At 39.6% G+C, this 18801-nt stretch overlaps 1 protein-coding gene across 1 annotated transcript in view; it reads left to right on the top strand.

Moving 5' to 3' along the window:
- The window catches only part of LOC149016872 (Insulinase (Peptidase family M16) family protein), a 92931-nt gene that overhangs the window by 46358 nt on the left and 27772 nt on the right, over positions 1 to 18801 (top strand). Inside the window, exons 16-18 of the mRNA XM_089151122.1 lie at positions 4897 to 5124; positions 5236 to 5388; positions 5673 to 5796. Of these exons, the coding sequence (XP_089007248.1) occupies positions 4897 to 5124; positions 5236 to 5388; positions 5673 to 5796 (505 nt within the window). The remainder of the gene's footprint in view (positions 1 to 4896; positions 5125 to 5235; positions 5389 to 5672; positions 5797 to 18801) is intronic.

The following is an 18801-nucleotide window of genomic DNA, read 5'->3' as shown; positions in this document are numbered from 1 at the left end:
GAGGGGTTGAAATCTCCTTTTAGTCTCTGATCTCAAAAACAAATTATAGTCCGACTGTCAGATGGACCCTTAATGGCAGTGTCGATATCACTTGGTATTGACCATATGTATATGTATATTGTTTGAGAACTCGTGAAATCTTGTGAGTTATCTTGGGAAAACGAGATGGGATTATATGTGAAGCCGGAAACCACCACAGCTTTGATGGGTTGAACCAACTCAAGGGAATCTGTATTTTGCTCAAGATGAGATATTTTGCCCAAATTTGACTGAAATCACTTTATTATTATTTTTTCTGGTAGAAGCTTGCCTATTCATGGTTTTGGTAAATTTTTGCTAGAGATTTGTTAGAGTTGCTCTTGTAGTGCAGTGCTATTACATCTAGCCGATATCTACTACAAATCACCAGTTTATTCTAATTTTGAACATTTCTATTGTATGTTGAAGTTCCTTGATGAAAATAGAAGTTGCTTTACATGATTTGTTTCATTTGATTAGTGGGAGGAGCTTGAAGCTGCTGCAGTACTTCAGTTAGGTTACTGCTGAAGCCTAAATGAGGGAGAAATGGAGTAGAATTTGAATAGTTTTATCTCACACAGCATTGGGGTTTGTCGTAGGAACCCACAACTCCACTCTTACTTCAATCTCAGATTTTACTATAATTCAAGTCTGATTTGTTGCGACATAGAGCGGCTTATCTATAGCCTACATGAAGGAAAACATAATACGACCCAATTTCCAAAAAGAAAACAAGCTATGACTCGAACTAGTAAAAACAAATTCAAATTAAAACTCGTAGTACTTTGACTCATAGAATTAACCTTCATATCTCACTCTTGAAAAGTCCAAATTGATTTATAAAAGTAAATATGGGCTCCTTGCAGGAAGTAGGACAATACTAGAGTTCTCCACAAATTAGGAATCCTACCATAACAAGGACTTCTTAATAACTCGACAAATAATGACTGAAAGTAAAAAACTGAAGTAGATTTAGTGTCCCACTATTGTGCTGAACCCTGATCTTGGACTCAACGTAATTTTCCAAATTGACCAAAATACCCTGGTATGATTAGGGCCCTGTATGGTTTGTGGAAGTAAGTCTAGGCCCTATTTGTCTCCACGAAAATTATTTATATTATTCAGCTTAGATCTAGTATAAGCACAGATGCTACACATGATATCAGGTCTAGTTGCAGTCAAGTATAATAGACTTTTAATCATACCACAATATTGTGTTGGATCAAAAGGAGTGCCTTCTTTATCCTTCTTGTCTGGAGGTAGTCATTGGGGTCCTTGCAGAGTTTTGGGTGGGTATATCAAACTTCTTTATAAGTTCTTAATGGCTGCTTGTACCCCGATGTTCCACCACTAGTTGATGTAGGCAGTGCCCAGGATCACTTAAGGAGGGTCCAAAGGGCTTGCTAGTGCCCTGTAGGCCTACCTACAAACTAGAGAATTTTGGCCAACATCAGGGGTATTTTGGTAATTTTGCAAATTTCATGGTGTCCTAGGTCGGATTTTTATTTGTGGCAGCAGGCAACGGTTAGGATTTGACCACGTATTCAAAAACAAAATTGGAGGGTTGTAAGAGAAACTACATGGGTATATATGTGAATACAGAATTTTATTTTACATCTAAAGGTTTAAGATTTTTCGAATTTACAATATCAAGTCCTTAACTCTACCTGACTCAATCCCCAAATTTCCCAACCTTATGTGCTTCAGTGCGCCACCTCCTCCTCCACCCATCATCGTTGTTCCACCACCACTGCCATTGTAGAAACGAAAGGAATGAACATAGAGGTGGAGTGAATCAGTTGATAGGTAAGGTAGGAACTGTTACCATTATAGGTCTAATCTTTTTGAGCAGAGGGGATGTCATTTTGTAAATTTGTGGTAACTTTAGCCCCTCTTACCCCAGTAATCTCTATTGAAGCAATTGTGTATGAGGTACATCAGGTGGTCTTTAGATTTAGCTTTCTCACCACTCCTATGTTTATGCTTCTTAAAAGCTTGAATGGCCGTTTAGCAACATGGCTTCTTTTGTCTAGGTTTTAGACTTCCTACGCTTGAATGATTACTTGAACATTAGTCATCCCTTGCAAACAAATGTGCCAACATCTTAGTATAACACCATCGACTCTCTCTCCACAACCCTGATTGTTACCATCTATTGCAGATCCATCTACCAATGGCTATCTAGAAGTAATAGAACATCGAACGCATTGGCGTTTGCTGGTCTCTCTTCAATCCCTGGAGAACGGATTGTAATGTAACACCATCTTCTGAACCTGATTGTTCTTTTCAATCCCTGGAGAAATGTCTGCAGGTGGTGGTGGTGGAATGACGATTTGGTTGTAGGCGGAGGAGGAGCTGAGGAGCACATAGGGTTTGGGGAATTTGGGATTGAGTTGGGTAAAGTTAGGGACTTGATTTTGTAAATTCCGAAAATTTTAAACCTTTAGATGTAAAAATAAAATTTTGTATTTTACGTATATACCCCCACAGTTTCTGTTACAGCCGTCCAATTTGTTTTTGAATACGTGGCCAAATCGTTGCCTGCTGCTGCAAATAAAAATCCATCCTAGGTCTGGGTCCCATTGAATCTAGTTTGTTGCTTGGACCTTAGATATATTTTTAGTTTATATTTCTTATTAGTATTTTTCCATTTATTTAATTGTCCTAGTTTAGGTGAGATTGCTAGAGGTGTTGGGAATTGGGATACGATTTGTGTCTATTTTAGTCTCCTTATTTTTTGGACTCCATATCTACTTTTACAATCTGGATTGGAGTCCTCTAGAGTTAGTTAATAAGTTTTTTGATGTTCAAAGTTGTTGAGTAGTAGTTGAAGTTGATATAGTTTTGGGTAAGCCAATTAGAGTTCTAGTTGTTTTACCAATTCAAAGTCCTTTTCTATCTTTTATTTGAAGCTATAAATAAAGCCCTCCAGCTATTTCAAGTTGAATGGAATAGAAATATGAGTGAGGGAGGAAATTCAGTTTGTGGTCTTCTTGGGAGGCCATTCTCTCATGCATCACACCCTTCTTTTTTATTTTCTTGAATTTTGGGACTGTACTTGAAACCCAAATTTCAAGGTCAAATCTGCAGCAATCTAACCGTTATATCTGTCCCAAACTTTAGGAGCCTCATCCCCCAATCCTAGTGAGCTTAGATCCCAATTTCACTCCACGTCTGATTTCAAGATATTTATTAATTCTTGAATTTTCGATACTTACCAAGACCCTAAGAATAAGAACCTTAATATCTTTCAATGTAAACATCCAATCCCCACCAAACTTGGGGAGTCGTCTTCCTATATTAACACCTACATTCCCTCTATGTTTCAACCCATTCTATCATCTATAAACGAAAGCTCCCATCTGAAGAAATTTACCCATATTTTGCAGTTGGGTTTTCGTATAACTTGACAATAGAACATTAACATAACCTTTCCCTTAGGAAATATTTTCTTCACAGCCCTAATAATTAAGGAACCCCATATTCCCTAAATCCCGAAAGCTTTGCCAAACGTAACCCTAGACTTTTCCTAATCCCTTGAACCCCATAACCAATGCATTCCCTTTAACCTTCAGGTATTTTAAAACCCTAATTGACTGCTGATGCTATTAAAGAGGATCTTGGAGTAAAACCTACATCAGGGCAACATCCCGAAGGTAAACTCTAGAATTTTGGTTTGCATCAACAGGTCTCTGAGGGAGCCAAACACATTTCTTTTGAAGTTGTAGGACTTCGTTAGCAATAATCTCACTAACTTGTCATCTCAATCCACGTATCATTGGTACTTCCATTAAAACCTGTTGGAAGACAAAATCGATTATGGGAGATCTAGGTGATTTTGTTGATTTGGGTAGATTTAGTTAGTTTACTTTCCTTTTTCTGTTCTTTCCTTATTGGGATTAGATTTGCTAGGATCTTTTTTTTCTTGTAAGATTCCCCACACTGGGAAGATTTAATTTGTTTTGTATTTGGTTAGTTGTGAGTAAAAATAAAGCTCCTGTTGTGTCCTTCAGGCACAAGTTAGCATTTCTCCGACTCTTCCAACAAAACCCTACTTTTCTTGTAGGGCCATTTTATTAGTGAATGGTTCTATTCGAACTCTATGTAGTTTCCCCACCTTGTCTGAAGGAAAACATGCTGCTATCATGAATTCAACGCCATCCCAAGACTTAACTAAAATTGAATATTCCTAACTGCTTTTCCTGTTTACTTAGGTGCATTACGTTTTACGTACTTAGGCTGGTAAGTCCAAAAACAAGAAGCCTAAGACCTATAGAGCCCATCCATGGGCCAAAATAAAGTATTTTGGGGTTCAGTTGACCCAATTGGAAAATCTTAACTGTACCAGTTTACATGTTTAGTCAAATTAGGTTTGACAGACAAGTGGCATAGGAGAAAACTGCAAGGGGCCTTTCAAAAGAAGAAGTAGATCAAAGTAATTTCTTGTTAAATGCTCTGTTACCGTGTGGCCTAAATTGACCAATGACAATGGTGCATAAACAAAGATTGAAGAAGAGACAATTGAGATGAATAAGAGAGAATAGAAGGTGGCTAAGAGCAGCTAATAATTGGAGAAAAACTGGGACTTATCTCCAGTCGATAGCAGCACATGTTTTTAATGAGGATAAACAAGGAATTGCGTCACTGCTCTTGGAGAGAAGTACCAGAGTAAGACTAAAAGCGGTGGAATGACTAGTACCATTCTGGTACAATATAGATGCCTCCTGGACAAAGTGGTTCGATTTGTTCCAAACAAGTGGTGAGGCATATGCCGCATGAGAAAATTTTGCTAACTTGTTTATGTGACTTTCAAGCGTTCCGTTATTCCTGTTATGCATCATTGCATTTACTGCAGATCTTTTCAATGCTGACTTGCAGCACAGTGTCTGGCTTGAAGATGCATTTGATAGAGCAAGACAACTATACTTGTCATATTATCGGTCCATTCCAAAAAGTTTAGAACGGTTAACTGCTCACAAACTCATGTTAGCGATGCTGGATGGGGATGAGAGGTTTGTTGAGCCCTCACCACCCTGTTTACAAAACTTGACGTTGCAATCCGTTAAAGATGCTGTTAGGAGTCAGTTTCTTGGTGATAACATGGAGGTTTGTGAACATCATTGCCATTCAAGTTCTTTTTTAGGTTATTTTGGGTTTCATACTTTCATCATCTTTCAGTCTCTCATTATGTTGACACTATTTTATATTATTTTTCAGGTCAGCATTGTGGGTGATTTCACAGAGGATGCTATTGAGTCTTGTATTCTTGATTATCTGGGCACAGTTTCATCAACAAGGAGAGCTGAGGGACAACATGTATTCAACCCGATAAGGTTCCGGCCTTCTCCATCTGCTCTGCAGTCCCAGCAAGTGAGAAACCATTCTAACTTCATACTCTTATTACTGGCATTGTTGACATTCTTTGGAACCTCATTTTTTGGGGTTTTGGAGGACTAGGGGTGAGGGAATTGGGTTATGGAGGTCCAATTATCAGCTGTCAACTGCTTGCTGCTATTTTTCATGTTTTCTTTGAGTATGAGTGTATAAGCTAGTGTTATTTTTCTGTTTCATTCCAAAACGGGTAACCTTCTTGTTTGGAGCTTCAATGACTGACTTCTGTTTGTTGATCTCCAAACTTATTTTCTTATTCACAGGTATTCTTGAAAGACACCGATGAAAGAGCCTGTGCATATATTGCAGGCCCAGCTCCAAACCGCTGGGGCTTTACTGCAGAAGCGATTGATCTTTTTGAGTCTAGCAATAGCTCATTTCTTGATGGTAAGTGGTACTTGAAAAGTAATAGCATTCAATAGATGCATTGTACATGCTGCTTTGACCATGCATATGTTGGTCATATTGGCTATAAGCTTCACGACGGACTTTCTCCTTTTGTTTGGGGTTTAACAAATATGAATAAATTATGTCAACTAACAAACATTGCATGCTGTATGTACCAAGTTGTCTCAATCCTTAAACCATTTGGAAAGAGGGGTAAGAAAGGTGGGATAACGACTAACTGTTTCGAATTCAGCATCGTTAGGGAACAAGGAAATTCGCTGCTACTTTGCAAAGACAAGAAGTCTGCCTTATCCCAGTTAAATGAAATCTTGCCTTCCAATCAGCTCTGTCCAAGTCATTCTTGCGACAAGGCGTACATTGTGCATGCCTTTTCTCAATTGTCACTTTTCATAGGGTCTTTTTATGCCTGCCACTAGCTGATGTGAACCGGATCCACGGCCAATCCTGGGGCCAAAACTTGACCTAGATGGCAGCCCAACACCCTATGGCCCTACTGGGATTTTTGCATAATCAAGTGCAATTTGGTAATTTTACTTCTTCTAGTTTTGTCATATTAAGGTTTGTTGGATCCAGTATGTTAATAGGATTCCAACTCTACTTCTGTTTTGGAGGTTGGATTTGTTTTGGTGAAGTTATTTAAGAGTCTCAATCATGATAGTAATCCCAATTAGAGAGGGATTCCCTTAGTTGGATTCTAGTTCCTGCAAGGAGTCTAGTCCTACTCATATTCGTAATTTAAGTTATCCTAGGATGAGCCAAGTCAGAGTCCTTGTTAGAATAGACTCTCTAAGTCCAATCAGAGTCCTTGTTTATAAATCACCTTCTAATTTTGAGTCCTAGTGTGAGTTAAGGGTATAAATACAGCCACTACGTTGTAAAGATGGCAGATTATGATTGATTAAGTTGAGTTTGAAGGAGAATTGAGGGAGTCATTGGGTTCAAAGGAGGAAGCATGCGGCTGCTGGTTTGCTGAATTTTCTTCAACCTATTTCCCCTACAAGTAGGTGCACAAAATCTCCCACCCCCTTCCCTATTCTTCTTTTCCGAACCCATTTACAGCCACTCAATGAATGGGTGAGTGCTATGTGCTTTACATGCAAGTCCAGATTGGTTCCCTTAAAGTCTTAGCATGGACCTGCGTGCTTTCATTCCTCTGCTCGTGCTTTCACTAAGCAAGCAAGGAGTGTAGTCTGGGACTCTACGATTAGTCTTCTGCATGCCATCAAGAATGAACTTAATTGAGTCTTCAATGGGGGGCTTCTGTTGAGGTAGCTTTGACATATACTTGCATAGTTGTCAAGGCAAAGAAGCGAGGTTAGGTGATAGAGGGCAATGAAAAGTGAAAACCAAGGCAACACCAGGAGACCTTGACCCAAAGAAGAGCAATGCCTACGCGTCTATGATACCTTGTCTCCTTCCAACTCCTAGTGCTCGAACTCTTATGATTTGTCATGAGAGCTTGCTTCTTCTTGACTTCTTCTGGTAGATTTTGGGGGTAAGAGTACAATTTTCTTACCTTCATGGTCAAGTACACATTTATACTCCCTATGTAGTCACCTTTGTGATCAAATTCACATTTATTCTCCCTACTCATGATGGTGGCATCGTAATAAACAACCATGGTCTCCCGAGAATGATATCAGTTAACTTCATCGGAAGGACATCACACCATTTCTCTTCAGCGTATGAATGTAGGCTGGGGGTACCAGACATCTCGAAGTCACCTGTAGCTTGGCACTATTGAGATGGGATACTTTGTAAAGCTGGAGTTGCTTTTCAGTCTTGAGGCCAGTGTTGCTGATAAAATTTTCTAACACCATGTTGACATTGTTGTGATTATCCGCTACTGTCTGAGGCTCTGAGCTAGATGCTCCCTTACCTTAAAGCCTAATGTGGAAGATATTTGATGTGAACCAGGTTCTAGGGTTTAGTTGTCTGAGTATGGCCCTAGAATTGAGCTCACTCCAGGATCCTCTCTCTTGGGAACCAGCAGTCAAGCACTGTGAATGCCTTCGGTGGTTGGTATTGGATGGTTTTAGGGTTCACAAGAAATAGGTAAAGGTCTAGAAGGATTTGGCCAGTCTTTGGGTTAAAAAACTTTGAGGGTTTGAAGGTTAAAACTTTGCTGTAACTGAGATTTCAGACCTGGAATTTTATGATTGGAATTAGGTTTTGGGAATTCTATGGCTGAATTGAAGGATACTAGGGTTCAGCTAGGTTTGCTGCCACTGTTTTATATTTTCAGAGTTGTACTTATAAGTTAGGGTTCGGAAACTAGGGTCTTAGGGTTTCGGTTAGGTTAAGAATGGGACTGTTGTTTGTATTTTATAATTTCAGGTTAGATTCTATAAGTTTAGGATTATGTTGAGATTCCCTAGTTGGAGTAGGTATCTTGATGCTGTGGCTGGGGTTAGGGTTGAATAGTAGGTAGAATGGGTGATGTAAACCTGGGTCTAGGGCTGGGGGTAATTCGGAAATTTCCCTAGATTTAGGTTTGCCCCGAAAATTCCAGCGATGAAGAATGAAAATTCTAGGGTTTCTGATGGGTTTTCACACTTCCAAACTCCGTCGCAGTGTGAATAGGGTTTCGAATTTTCTCATAAATCAGAAATTAGGGCTTTACGGAGGTTGGGCTAGGGTGGATTAGGGTCCTATTCTTGCTGGTTCTGCAAGTTCAGAAGTAGGTTTCATAGATTCAGAGGTTGAAGAACGGTGTAATTGAACTAAACTTGAGTTTTCAGAGGTTGTAAAAAATCTGCAGAACTTCAGGTGATGAAGATGAAGTGCAGAAATTTCAAAAACTTACAAAACAGGAACTAACTTAGAAATTTACTGCAGGTTTATTGTCAAAGGATGGTGCAGACTTAGGGGACTAAAGGGAAGGGAAATTAAGGGTTTAACATTGGATGGGGATTGTTGCCAGGGAAGAAAGAGTCAGGAGTGGAATTGGGGGAGCTGCAGGGTAGGGGAGATGGGGGAGGGCCTCGGGAGTGTTGCAGGGCTTATGGGAGGGGTATGAGAGAGCTGTCAGGAAGAGGGAATGCTGCTGTTGAGGTGTAGCAGCAAAGGGGGGGGGGGATGACCTAGGTGTGCAGCTTAGAGGGAAGGGTGGGGAATGGCTGCAGGACTGGGAGGAGGTCGGGGGGGGGACTGCTGGGATTGAGTGGTGGCTGCTAGTGGATGGCTCGACGACTTGAAATTGCTTGCTGGATTTGCAGAACTGAATGTTAAAAGCTTTGTAAATCTTAGACAACCGAAGGGTCCCCCTCAAAGGAAACCTACCAACTACTCTAGCTGCAATAACTCAATAATCTTTATTCACAGAGAGCTGAAAAATACATAGACTACTGACTACTTGAACTCAAGAATCCTTATTTGACTAGGATCCAACTGCTGACGTAACACCTTAATTGGAATCTAAATAATTAAGGACTTGGACACTAGGTTGGGTTCTTTTATAGATTACGGTGTCACCTCATTACACGAACTCATTGACTTGGACTCTACTAATAAAAGACAAATAAAAAACAAATTCCTAAAAGTCTTGTCTTATCCACAACTTTGACTAAGTCAAACACAATTCAATAAATTAAAATGGACCAACTCTCAATGACTAACCCAAATAAAAATAGATCCATAACCCTTTGATCGAGGGTATTCCATTGACACCAAGAATTAGCCCTAAAGGGGTAGGAAAAATGACAGATGGTTCCTGGAACAGGTTCAGCTGGCATGTTGAGATAGGTTTGGGGCCCACTCTAGGGTTTGGCTGGGGTGGTCCATTCCATGTTCACATGAATGGGTGAGGAGAAACTAATCCTAAAAGAGCTTGAGGTGTGGTTGAGGCCTGAGGCTTTCGGAGTTATGGTTGTTTTAGCCAAACTAGGGTTTAGGGTTGCTAGAGGTTGAAGACAAAGTGCAAGAAATTTTAAAACCCAGTGGAAGGGGGTCTAATGGTAAAACTAGAAGTAGGACTAGTGTCTAGAGAAGGGAGTGGTCCTATAGCAGAAAAGGGTTGGGGGTGTGAAAGGGTTAGGGAATCTAGGGTTTGAAGGGGAAGGTGAATGCTGCTGCCGCGAGATAGAAGAGGGCTGGGGGAACTCGTGGGTGGTAGTAAAGAAGGGGGAAGGGTTGGGATAGGCTATATTTACTTGGGAATAGGCTTGGAACTGCTGGAGATGTAGAAGCTTTGCTGTAGATGGAAGAAATGGCAGAAATTAATCACTCCTGAAGTGCTGCCAGGTCCCATCTATTAGCTCATGATTTCCTCTCTTGTCTCCAAACTATATCTCAATTTTATTGTCCAATTCAACTTGTCTATTACGAAGAATGGAGGCTTTGAACCCATTTGATAACTCACCAAGTGAATCTGCTTTGATAAACACCAGAAACAGTTCTGGGTGTTTCTGGAAGCAGAAACACTTTTTTAGGCATTTGATAAAATTTGCTTCTGAAAATCGTAACAATACCCATAGATGTTTGATGAAATCTGTTTCTTGAAACAAATCTAGAAAGTATAATAAAAGTGACAGAAAATTGCCATTGTTATGTTTAGAGTGCCAAATTCCGTAAATTCCCATTCTAAATTGTTTCACTTAAACCCAACCGGCCCCCAGTTTTTGCTTCAAGAAACAGACGCAACATTTGTTGTTGCGTCGAAAGTGTTTCTTGAAGCTAAAATTTCATAATTTCAATTTATGTTGCAAAAATTATACGAAATAAAACAGTTTTAGCTAACGGTTTGTTGACCCCTTTTATACCCTTCTTGAAGCGAGACACAACGACAATTGTTTTTTGGTGAGTTGTCAAACCTCTAAAAGGAAACACATTATGACTCAAGTTAGGAACACAATGTCTCTTGCCACAAAGGACTCTAATTCAAATAATGATCCTATCATAGCTTACTCTAGAAGGATCCAACTTGGCATCTAAGAGTAGATATGGAATCCTAACAAGAAATAGACTGAAACTAGGACATTTCCACACAAGCTAGGAATCATAACCTAACAAGGACTCTTCAATAACTCACAAAATGATGACCCAAATAAAAGAAAGAAGAAAAAAAAAAAGTAGATCTAGGGTCGACGAACATGATGGACTGAAAGTTAGCCTTACTTGGACTCCACAAATTTTATCAAAAATGACCAATGTACCCCTGGTTTGATTGGGGGCCGTAGGGTTTGGGGAAGTAACCCTTAGGCCATTTACTGCTGTTGGAAATAAGATCTTGGAGATTACATTTAGGATCTGCTCCCAGTGTAAAATAAAGAACTTTTTCTTAAGGATGCCTATGGTTGGTGTCAAGGAGAACAACTCCCCTTCTTTAAGGGCACTTTCTAGCAAAGTGGCCCTTCTCATGTCAGTAGAAACACTCTCTGAGTTTGCTTTTGTGTTTGGGTCCCGTTCCCCTGTATTTTTGCTCGAGGTGGGTTTGCACATCTTAGAGGAAGTGTAGAGGTGGCAGCGAGTGAGGAGGGTTTAGGGGTGGATGGCTCTCTCTTATTGTCAAAACTTTGGGTATTCTATCTCCTCTCACTCAACAAGGTTCTAGCTAGTAGGGCCTTTATCTGATAGATCCCTGAGGTCATGTACATTAGTTACTCCAAGTACCATCTGGGTCTCATATTTCAGACCAAGTTTTATTGGGTCGTAGTTTTAAACTTGCTTTGCCTAGTCCCTGTTCTAGAGGCTAGGGAGTCAAATTGCTGGATGTAATTTGCCATTGACATATTACGTTGCTTTAGGGTGTGGAACTGCTTCTATAACCTTGTTTAGTAGTGTTCGTGTGGATACCTCTCTGTCAATTCCTACCGCATCTAGTTCCATGTAGTGAGTTCCCTGCCTTCATAATACAGTTCCTTTTCAGTTGTGTTCCACCAATCTCGGTAGCTACCACTGACTTGGTTCTAGGCTTCTAGCTAACCTCATCTTCCTATTTTTCTAACAAGTCATATTGATAAAAAAAATCATCTTGGACAGTTGGCCATCTGTAGAATACTTTGGGGGGGGGGGGGGGGAGAGGTGGTCTGAGCATGTTGTCAAGGCAACCAAAGCGGTTGGGGCATCATAACATATGACTATGAAATATATCCAATTATAAATGTGAAAATGAAACACTTACCTTTATGATAGTGTGATGTCAAATAACTGTGTTGGCCTAGGCCCTACGAGCATTTCATAAATGACCTTAGTCCTCATTTGACCCTGTCAGTCAATACTTGACACTAAACTTAATATATGACATAGACAAAGTGTATTAGTCAGGAAGAAAGATGTAATAACTAAGGTAAACTAAACTAAACTAAATTGTCAAATTTGGTAATTCTTAATACTTAACTCTTAAACAACCAAATACTTCAAGAGAAGTCAAAAAATAAGTCCATGCGAACTTCCAAGTTCCAAATCCAAATGCTAATAGTTCACAAATCACGACTTGAATAAGGTAGTTAAATTCCAATCCTGCAAAGCCAAATCATCATCTTCTTCCACCTGTCGTTGTCTTGTAAGATTACTTGGTTGCATGCCATTGTCATCCTCTACATTTTCATCATCACACACATCTAGCACATTCATTTCTTGATCTTGTGCTTCATCATCTGAAGACTTCTCAGCTGCAGCCACTCCACTAGTTGTTCCTTCTTGTCTTCCTGGTCTGTTATGCCCCTGAAATGAATTAGTTGGTTCAGCTACTGTCAATACTGTTCTCCAAGTGAGACCGACCATCCTCTGGGTGAACTAATTCATCATCAGATTCACCAGTCATCCACTCACTACTACAATCTAGGTCCTCATGCTCCAGTGGATTATAATTTTTGTCTTATTCATTCCTTTTTTGGAACCTCACTTGAAGACACTGGTTATATTGAACGTTGACAAGATCATTTAAGCATTGATGCCTAACCTTTTCCTCTTCTTGGGTGGATCTGAAGAATAATCAACAAATAATTATTTTAAGTCTATTTTTCATAAAACTATACAACAACAACAATAACAAGCCTTTTCATAAAACTTTACAAAGCAAAAAAATAAAAATTATTAGTTTTGAAGTACGCAGAAACTTAAATATACTCCATGTGCACTTACAGGCAAAAGATGAGCAACAAAATCCAAGTAAATGCCTTGCAATCTTTGAAAGTTTTAGAGTAGTGGTTCCATGTCTTTGCCACCAGTCAACTATGATATATTTCGAAACAAAAAACAAAGGTTATTAAAAATCATCAATTTAGCATACAAATATAATGTTATGAATAAAAACTTAAATACATACTAGGAGACAACTTGTCTTTTGATCTCTTCGGCAAAATTTAATCTAGTTCCATTATAGTCAGTCTTCTACTGTTGACTAATCTAGCCAGGTTTCATCAGACACCAACTTGTCAATAATACCATTGAAGGCGCAATTGCTTTATCCTTCAAAGAGGTAGGTGAGTCAGATGCTAAATCCATTTGACCCGCCTAAAAAGAACTTGTTTGGATTTAGGAAGGTGGCTAAATATAATGGACGCTTCATTTGACTGTCCAACGCATCTCAACAAACCTGATGATTTTCTTCTATTTTCTTTGTACTCCCTTAAAATTTGCTTTGATGCTCTTCTTTGCCTGTTCCATTGCAATGTATATCTCAGGCATTGCATGCCTCTGATCACCACCTACTGTCCTTAAGACTTGAAGATGAGGTAATGATGCCCTCAAGCAATCTTGCAGGCCATTCCAAAAAGGTACATCAAGGATGATTTCAAGAACTTGGTTCCCGGCTTCTATATGTGATAAGTGATAACTATGAAGAATCCTTGCTCATCACTCATCACTCATCACAATAGGAATAATCACCTCAAAGCATCTTGTTGTAATGTTAGGAATTGCTCCTCTAAAAGTATATTATTCACAAGACCCCAATAGGGTATTTATAGTTACAACCTAGTTAAGTCCTATACTAAGTAGGAAAGGGAAATATAGAAATAAAACTCTAGACTTATGAGGAAACATAATCCTATTCTAATTAGGAAACCTCAGTCCATGTTTTCAACACTCCCCCTCAAGTTTGAGCATAGATATTTATCATGCCTAACTTGCTCATAATGTAATTGAATATCTTCGTGCTCAAGCTCTTTGTGAGCACATCAGCTTGTTGCTCGTTTGAAGTAACAAATGTGATATGGATCAGTCTAGCCTCAAGCTTTTCTTTGATGAAATGTCTGTCAATCTCCACATGCTTAGTCCTATTATGCTGTACTGGGTTATGAGCTATGCTGATTGCTGACTTACTATCTGAGTATAACTGTATAGGAACTTCCAAATATGTCCCAACCTCTTGAAGCAGCCCTTTAAGCCATAGTACCTCACAAATGCCTTGAGCAATTGCCCTAAACTCGGCCTCGGCACTGGACTGCACAACTACAGCCTGTTTCTTGCTTCTCCAAATCACAAGGTTACCTCCCATATATACACAATACCCAGAGGTAGACCTCCCTATCATTTGGACATCTTGCCCAATCTGCATCTGTATATGCCTCAATCTTCAAATGTCCATGAGCTGAAATTAAAATTCGTTTTCCTAGAGTAGTCTTCAAGTATCTCAAGATCCGATATACTGCATCCAAATGTGAGGAATAGGGATCATGCATATACTGGCAAACAAGACTAACTTCAAATGTGATGTCAGGTCTAGTGTGAGATAGATAGATCAACTTTCCCACTAATTTTTGATACCTCATCTTGTCAACTGGTTCTCCTTCCTTTGCCTTCAAGTGTAGGTTAGGCTCAATAGGAGTCTCAGCAGGCTTACATCCTAGAATTCCAGTTTCCTCAAGAAGATCCAATGTATACTTCCTCTGGGATAGAGATACACCACTAGTAGAATATGCCAACTCTATAACCTAGGAAATATCTTAGTTTTCCCATATCTTTTATCTCAAATTCAGTTCCCCAAAAAATCTTTAATGCTGAAATCTCATCCTCACTACTGCCTGTGCTCACAATATCATCCACATATACTAAAAGTATAGTAGTGTGGCAACCATCTCTTTTAATAAACAAAGTGTGGTCTGCATTGCTCTGCTTATAGCCATTTGATATCATTGCCTTATGGAACCTTCCAAACCACGCTCTTGGAGATTGCTTCAGCTCATATGAAGCCCTCTTTAACTTGCACACTTTCCTATAAGCCTTTGTAGTAGAATACCCGGGTGATATATCCATATATACCTCTTCTTGGAGTTCTCCATGCAAAAATGCATTCTTCACATCTAATTGTTGTAAACTCCACCCTTTATTAATTGCACATGAAATAATAGTACGAACTGTGTTCATCTTGGTAACAGTGGCAAATGTCTCTTGGTAGTCAACGCCATAAGTCTGAGTGAAACCTTTGGCCACCAATCTTGCCTTGCACCTTTCAACAGTCCCATCTACCTTGTACTTGATCACAAACACCCATTTGCACCCAACAGTCTGCTTTCCTATGGGCAAAGTCACCAAGTCTCACGTTTTGTTCTTTTCCAAAGCTTGCATTTCCTCATCCATAGCTTCTTTCCAGTTTGAGTGAGATAATGCCTCCTGCCAAGTGTGAATAGAAGTAGATGACAAAGAGGAAATAAAACTTTGAAATTCTGGAGATAGAGACTGATATGAAACATAATTGTAAATAGGATGTTTGGTGCAAGTTCGAGGCTGCTTTCTTAATGCAATTGGTAAGTCTAAAGTAGGATTAGAAGAAGGGTCAAAGACAGACTCACCTGGGGGAATGGATTGTTCAGGGCCAGGAACCAAAGCTTTTGACTGGCTTGGTTCAGAAGGGGTCACTTGTTGCTTTTTTTGATAGGTCTTCAGAGGTCTAGTCTCCCCCTGTATATCATCCACCAGCTGTTCTTGTCCGGTCATTCCATCTTCTAAAGGAGGATCATCTGTAGGAATCTCAGGAGAAATATCGAAAGGAGGAATCTACATTGAAACCTCTTCACTAAAACTCTCCCCCTGAAGAGGTATAAGGGAAAAAAAAGGAATTTGTTCCTGGAACACAACATCCATAGAGACAAAAAAACGACGTGAACTAGGATGATAACACTTATACCCCTTCTGTGTAGGAGGATAACCCAAGAAAATGCACTTTAACCCATGAGGATCTAACTTTTCATGAATATGGTGGTTCTGGACAAAGGCAACACATCCAAAAACCTTATGTGAGACTGTAAAGATTGTTGTACCTAAAAGAACCTCAAAGGGACAGCGTTGGTCTAAGACTCGGGAAGGCATTCGGTTAATTAGATATGCCGCAGTAAGAACGGCTTCATCCCAAAACCGAGGAGGCACATGCATAGAAAACATGAGGGAACGTGCTACCTTAAGTAGATGTCTATTCTTGCGTTCGGTAACCCCATTTTGAGGTGGAGTGTCGACTCAACTAGTTTGGTGTATGATGCCATGGTTTGCTAAGTAGGAAGGGAATGCGCCACCCAAGTACTCAGTTCCGTTATCCGTAGGAAGGATTTTGACTGTCGCCTCAAACTGAGTCCTAATCATTTATGAAAATTTTGAAAGCACGAGAAAACGTCACTTTTTTGGTGAAGTGAGTAAACCCATGTGGTCCTAGTACAACAGTCGATAAAGGTAACAAACCATCTATGACCAGATACAGAGACGGTTCGAGAAGGACCCCACACATCAGAGTGAATGACTGAAAAAGGAATTTTACTACGATTATCTGAAATAGGGTAAACATTCCTGGTCTTTTTGGCCAAAATACATGCCTCACAATAAAAATCATTTAAATTGCACCTTTTAATCATATCAGGAAATAATTTGGACAAAATAGGTAAAGGAACGTGGCCAAGACGACTATGCCATTGTAATAAGGTAAAAAGTGCAGGGGAGGTTGAACTAGAGACCGTAGGAAGAGCTGATGGGGACCCATCCATTAAGTAGAGCCCCCCTTTCTGTCTACCACTGCCAATCGTAAGCCCTGTTTCTAGGTCCTGGACACACAATGAGAAGGAAAGAAAGTTATTTTGCAGTTCATATCACGAGTAAGGCTACTAATAGATAAAAGATTAGTCGAAAACTTAGGAACATGCTTGACATTAGATAAGGTAAGAGAAGGTGAACAGATAATAGATCCTTTTCCAGAGATAGGGGAGAGAGACCCATCAGCCGTTCAAACATCCTGAGCAATAGGGACAGATGAATAAGTATGAAACAAAGTAGATGAGCCTGTCATATGGTCGGTTGCCCTAGAGTCGATTACCGAGGAGGGATAAGTCAAATTGACATTGTGACAACAAAAATACCTGTGGGGATTTGTGGATCAACAGAGGGATCAATGACAGAGGCTATACTCGTACTGGAAGTCTGTACTGGAGAAGATGAGTCAAGTTTGGACATCAATTGGCAAAGGTGTTGGAGCTCATCTGAGGAAAGAGGTGTTGGAGTACTCAGGGTGTCAGAACTGGCTTGATTTGCAGATGTTTGATTGCTGCCCTTGATTCCATTTCTACCTCCTCCACGGGAATTTTTTGGATGTCCATGCAACTTCCAAAACTTTTCCTTTGTATGACGCTTTTTCCCACAATACTCGCACTTTACTGGAGGGCGAAAATTACCAGAATTAGATTTATTATTGCCATAACCTGCCACCAATGCAGATCTATCAAATGTTTGAGTGTGTACCATAGCTGTCCTTCGACTGTCCTCGGTATCTACCATGGCATAGGCTTGAGCCAGAGAAGGGAAAGTCTCTCGAAAGGATCTGTGCGCGAATTTGATCAAATTCTATATTTAATCCTGCCAAAAAATCATAAACTCTCTATTTATCTTCCCATTGTTGATAGGCGATAGCATCTTCAGCATTTTTCGGTGTAAACTTCCCATAGAAATCTAAAGTCTGGTAATATCCCCGAAGAGTGTTATAGTACTGAGAAAGAGGAAGGTCCTTCTGCAGTAATAGATTGATTTTCCGTCTAATTTCAGAGCACTGTGCATCATTGCCAACTCTGGAGTATGTATCTTTGGTAACTTTCCAAATTGTTGCCGCATCAGGAAGGAGGAGATAACTCTCTGCTATGCTAGATTCAATGGAGTTGATGAGAAAACCCATGACCAAGCATTCATCTGTATACCACTTGAAAAGTTGCAGACCAGGTGTGGAAGGTTGTGTAGAAGTCCCATCAAGACGGCCAGTAAGACCACGAGCACCAATAGTTAGGGAAATTGAACAAGACGATCTAAGATAATTTGTCCAATTAAGTTTCACAGTGGTTTTCTGAAGCGGAGAAAACTCACGATCCTTATGAATGGAAGACATGGGAGACTCTTCAGATATACCAGATAATTGAGATATGGGATCAGCCATAATTGCAAGGAGAAATTAAAAAAGTCCCTGAACTTTTTCAAAATTTATGAAAAAAGTCCCCTAAAATTGTTGCAAATTGCAAAAAAATCCCTGAACTTTTTCAGAATTACGAAAAAGTCCCTGAAATATTTTCAAAATTACTCCCACTAATTCACTTGAAAAATATCTCCTCAGGTTACCTCCAATTGGTATATTGTTGAATCAAAGTACACCAGGAAATTTCTAGGAAAGACTGGAGGGACACACTGGTCCGCTTAAAAAGCAGACTCTTTAGACAAAATTTTCCTAGACATGCATTTAATCACCCAATATATAGTTCCAGGATACCCGAAAAGAAAACAAACATGTGAATAGCGACTTCAAAAAAAATTTCTACAACACCACTGTAGGATGAAAACAAAACTTTGCTCTAATACCATGTTGTAATGTGAGGAATTGCTCCTCTAAAAGTATATTATTTACAAGACCCCAATAGGGTATTTATAGTTACAACCTAGTTAAGTCCTATACTAAGTAGGAAAAAGAAATATAGAAATAAAACTCTAGACTTATGAGGAAACATAATCCTATTCTAATTAGGAAACCTCAGTCCATGTTTTCAACACATCTTTAGGCTTCAATAGGTTTTGTAGTGTCAAAAA

Source organism: Hakea prostrata, chromosome 4 (genome assembly GCF_041222555.1).
Source record: "Hakea prostrata isolate BN-2017 chromosome 4, UWA_Hpros_2, whole genome shotgun sequence".
Lineage (NCBI taxonomy): Eukaryota > Viridiplantae > Streptophyta > Magnoliopsida > Proteales > Proteaceae > Hakea > Hakea prostrata.
This window is presented reverse-complemented; position numbering and strand designations above follow the sequence as displayed.